This window comes from Macadamia integrifolia, chromosome 7, assembly GCF_013358625.1.
Source record: "Macadamia integrifolia cultivar HAES 741 chromosome 7, SCU_Mint_v3, whole genome shotgun sequence".
NCBI lineage: Eukaryota > Viridiplantae > Streptophyta > Magnoliopsida > Proteales > Proteaceae > Macadamia > Macadamia integrifolia.
This window is the reverse complement of record NC_056563.1, coordinates 13,999,597-14,004,718: the sequence shown is the minus strand read 5'-3', so window position 1 is coordinate 14,004,718 and position 5,122 is coordinate 13,999,597. Positions and strand designations below refer to the sequence as shown.

The 5,122-nt window shown below is 37.2% G+C and overlaps 1 protein-coding gene across 1 annotated transcript in view; it reads right to left on the bottom strand.

Annotated features, from left to right (window-relative positions):
* The window catches only part of LOC122084482 (26S proteasome non-ATPase regulatory subunit 14 homolog), a 20,794-nt gene that overhangs the window by 10,094 nt on the left and 5,578 nt on the right, over positions 1–5,122 (bottom strand). Inside the window, exon 3 of the mRNA XM_042652754.1 lies at positions 2,432–2,513. Within this exon, the coding sequence (XP_042508688.1) occupies positions 2,432–2,513 (82 nt within the window). The remainder of the gene's footprint in view (positions 1–2,431; positions 2,514–5,122) is intronic.

Below are 5,122 nucleotides of genomic sequence, written 5' to 3'. Positions count from 1 at the left end.
CCCCCCCCCCCCAAAAAAAAAAAAATCATTCTCTTTTTGGGCTTAGAATAGGACTGGTTTGTGGCTTGATTTGGATTCCCAGACCTGTTCACCATCGTTTGACTGAAAAACTCCAGGAAATTCAACGTTCCCCACAAGCCTAAACTTGATTACACCAATTTTCATCCCAGTCCCAGTTTTTTCCACTTCTGGCTTAAATTACAGCCCCAAACACTATGTATTCATCAATTAACAGCAAGGGAGGCACTCAGGATACATTCTTTAAGAGTTTGGTCATGAGTTAGCACCTGATCATACACTCCAACTCATAGGACAGCAAAAGAAGGTAGACTAATCATGTACCATTTACTAAATTTACATGAATGAATTTTCTGCCCTTGTATTCGGAATTTACATCATTTATGGATGCTGTTAGACCTCATTTTCTGCATGTATGTTGTGAGTTGTGTGTTAGTAGACCTTCCCAAACCCAAATTCTCTCAATCCTTAGACTTGTATTAGAACTAGTCCTGCACCACTTTAACTCAAACTCTATCTCTAAAACCAATATGATGCGTCAGAAATAGTCAGGATAGCTCAGCTGGTAGAGGAGAGGGCTGAAAATCATTGTGTCACCAGTTCAAATCTGGTCGCTGGTGATGCAGTTGGCCAATGGACTTCGGAAAAAAAATATATATCTTTGATTTGATTTTCTTTTGTTTTAGAAACAATTTCCTTTGAATTTAGCTAGCTTCTAATTTTAGAATAGTTTCCTTTTCAGTAGTTGCCATTAATTGTTTGATTTTTCCTTTATATTGGATATGTAAACGATGGAGAAGTTTAGTTTTTTGAGAATTTTGGAGAATTAGAACTTGATGATTTTTTTTGGGTGAGAACCATGAATATGGCTGCCGGTGATTCTTTTCTTCTCCCTTTCTAATAATTTATCTCTGTCTCTTATTTTCCCTTCTCTTCTTCTTCCTTATATTCTTCATCTTCCTCTGTTATTCTTCTTCTTCTTCTTCTCTTCTTCCTAAGCCTTTATTATTTCCTGCCGTTTATTTTACCTGATCTGAGATACTCTGTTCTGAGCGACAGTACCATATTTTAGAGAAAGCTTCACAGAAGTCCTTTCTCCAGTCGGTTGACCCTAAGATTTGAGTTGAAGGCAGCCTATACTTAGGCAATTCACCCTCTGTGAACCTCAGGTCATCTCACCTTCTTTGTGGTAAGAACTCAGATCTGCAACTGGGCTGAACCCTATCTTCCGCCAGATCAGATTCCATCAGGTTGTTGATCGATTCCTGTAGGGGTTGGGAGTTGGTGCCTGAATCTAGATGCTGCTACGACTTATTGTATGATGCCCCAGCTTGAACTGTAGAGTTGTGGCTGAGAATTGATACCCAATAAGTTTGGGTTACCGCTGGTTTTGTTCTTTGTCGAGACCTAAGGTTGAAAATGAACACCCTCTTATTTGCAACTAAAACACTTGCTGAAATTTCACATGAGGCCAGATCTTTTGTTATTTTCACAAAGCCCACTTCTTTCTAAAGCTTATTTCTAATTATTTGTAGTTTGAACTTAAATTCCAGAATACCCCCTCTTTTACTTCTTTTTATTTCAGTCTAACCCTAATACCTATTTTCATCTCTTTTAAGTGCTTGAATATTCCTGAATTTGCAAAATTGCCCCTCAACCTTTAAATTGAGATATTATATTATTCTTGTGGGCCCTAAGCGATCCAATTTCAGTCCTTGGAATCCGGATCTGCATCAGCTGGCACACGGATAATTTCTAGAATTAGAACGACTACTAATGGAAATAGAAAAATAAATGTAAAATTACAAATATAACCCAAAGAAATAAATTCCTATCTAACCCTAAGCATTTAGCATTTATCTGCACCACCCATAAACTGCAGGATTCCAATGCCCCCCAGCCCCTTTTTTTCAGTTCCACCGGTTTGATCCCATTGTAGTGTATTATCTTCTTCCTTTCTTGCTTCTTAACAATTTTCCTAATCCATACTCCACTAGCAGAAACCAACCCCTTAAATTTTGCAAAAGAAATACCTTACCTATTTCTCTTCTACATAATGTTACTCCCCCAGAAATGCTACACAAGGAGAAAAAAGAAAATTCTATCTTCAGATACATTATTTGAAACTAAACCTTAAATTTCCTAATAAAAACATTTAGATCCCAAACCTGCATATACAAAAATATTTCATCAAGAACAATAAATTGTTGAAATAAAAGCAATTGAAATTGTCGAAGGAAGAGAGAAGGAACAAGAAAGCGTAGAGCACAAACATCTCCCTTATTCAATCGTTAAATGAATACACACATGTACATAGAAAATTAACAACTAAAAAAAGGACCAATTTATGGCTTACAGAGAGTCAAACATTTTAGAACAGAAAAACATGATTGATGGATCAGAATAATCCAACCTGCTGTGTGTTGATATCCACTCCAGAAAGCCAGCAGCCAAAGCCAGGGTGTGAATGATACCATCCTACCACCATCTCCGGTCTGCAATAGCAGAAACACCAGACCACAGCATCAGCAAAGACATGCCCAAATCAGAACCATATAAGCAGGTGTGCTAATCATATCCAGAGCCCACACAATTTCCAAACGCAAGGAAAACTCTATTGCTAAAAAGGGGTAAACAGAAATTTCAAAACAATGGTTCTATGAAATTGTTGCTCAGACAGCAAGGAATTGTCCCAACTCCCACCAGTAGCAAACCTAAACCATAACAAGGAGCAATGAAAAAATATGAAGTTTAACAAAGCAGGAGATGACTAATCTATAGTACTCCCTCGGTCCCTCCATCCTACAAAGACAGTACTTCCAATTTTTGGCTGTCCATCTTACTAATTGTGTAATGAGCTTTTTCCAGCTTTCCCTTCTTACACTGCTTAGCACTTTATTCTACCCTTGAACATAGTTTACATTAGTAACGGAAGGGGAATAGTGAAAATAAGAGGGTTTTTAATGCATTAACCACCCCACCTTAAACTCTGGACTTTTGCAAAGGGGATGGTCATCATTGTAGGACAGAAGGAGTAATGTTTTACAGAAAACTTAAGGAGAAATAAGGAATAAGAAAGAAACAAGGGACTACTCTCCCTTAACAGTGGTAGGTTTCACTATCAAAGCTCAACAGTGAACTGCTCATTTATCAAACCCAAAGAACACACTAAAAAGACTTCTAATTGGACTTCTCTTTGTCATAATAGTCTGAGTAACCTATGCTAATCCAACTTGGAAAGAGGAACCAATATTAAAAACTACTCACACTTGGAATCCCAAAATAGATTGACTTCGAACTCCAGTATAACTTAAATATAATTTTTACTTATCTTCAGGCTAACAACAGACAGTAAAATCAGAATCTACAGAAAATAGCAAACCTCAGATTACTAGAATAGTAAACGAACAACATTACAGTAAGGCTTAGATTGGCTTGTGGGAATCCAAACAGCCATGAATGCAGTGACATAATGGATAAGGAAGGCTTACCCATCCATCATATAAATTGTATCGTCTACGTTAATGCTTCAATTCCACATTTGATAGGAATCACGATATCCAGCTAAAATTGTGTAGTTTGATTTCTACTAAGCCTCAGGAATTAGTTCCCTTTGATGGAAATCTAATCTACAAGCTCATCAACAAATTAAATGCAAAACATTCAAATACCAAGATATTTGGACTCCAACAATCCAAACTGAACCTTAAGATACTCTGGCATCAGAAATTTTCAAAGACACAATGTTGTATAAGCATTTTTCATCCCTAAATACCATGTGTAGTAGACGAATTCAACTTACAAAGAAAAAAAAATAAAAAAAATCTACGGAAATATATTTTCTCTTCATCCAGTCCCTAACTCCTTTTGATCTCCTTTCCCATTGTAAAATAGAAACTAACTGCGATTTTACTGCATGGATCTCATTAGTAACCATGCCACAATATGTCAAGCAACCAAGCAAGCTAGCCAAGCCTTACAGCATTCTGATCAAAACCAATCTCAGGGATTTAACAATTTATCCTTTTTTCCCTCCTATATACACTAAGATTGCTTCAACAGTGTCCGCATGTCCTTATTTTTTCTTTGAATGGAGGATTAATGATACGAAACCCAGATCACAAAAACCCTATTGGGTTCGGTATGGATCCACCAAGATAACAAATAACAAATACCCAAGTTACAATGAAGTAGTGGCAAAATTGTAATAAACCAGAATGTTTAAGGGGCAACTTGATAACTAAATAGAGTAACAAATTAAGAGAAATTACATTTATTGAATGAGAGCAGACTTGGAAGTATTTATAAAATATAGACAAATAAGGATAAAGGAAGATGCGAGTGGAAACGATGGAAATTGAGGGAACAAAGGAAAGAGGTAGACTATCGTGGGGAATAGGGAGTTATTTCCTACCTTACATAAGGACAAGAGGATAAGACAAAACTAATTATGACCTGAGGACTAATAGAACTAAGAGGGAAGGGGAGAGGTAATAACGGAAACTAAAGATAAATGAACAAATTAAGGGGTGGTGGGGTTGTCTTCTTCCTTATGAAAGAACAAAGGAGGCGGTACAGAATAGTTTTGACGGAGGGAATCTCTCCTATGAACACCAATCAGATTGAAACTTGAAGATTAACTAGCTAACCCAACACCTCTTAGGAACACCCAATACTAAAACCAAATCATCAACCAACAGATCAATAGTGATCTTCTGAAATCAAGTCTGATGGTAAATTTCATACCTACCTGGATTTTGTTTGGAATCTCCCCACAGAAAGGGTTTTATGGAAAGACATGCCAGAGGTTTAGGTCGTCTAGAGGAGGGCAACCAGTACCCAATTCTCAAGTGAAGAAATCAGGAATCAAGGGAGCTCAATTCCACTTTACTGTTCTGTATCCAATCCAGAAACAGAACCACAAGCAAGAAACAAGGGAAGAATAAGAAGAACAAGAATTGAAGAAGATGAGGTATCACAGGGAAAGGGGGGAGGGGTGGGGAAGCTCGCACAACCACCAAATGCCACATAGGCACAACAACTCAGTCTTCAATTCATTCTTTCAATCAGCCAATGAATTGGGTTACAAGCATAAAATCAAAAA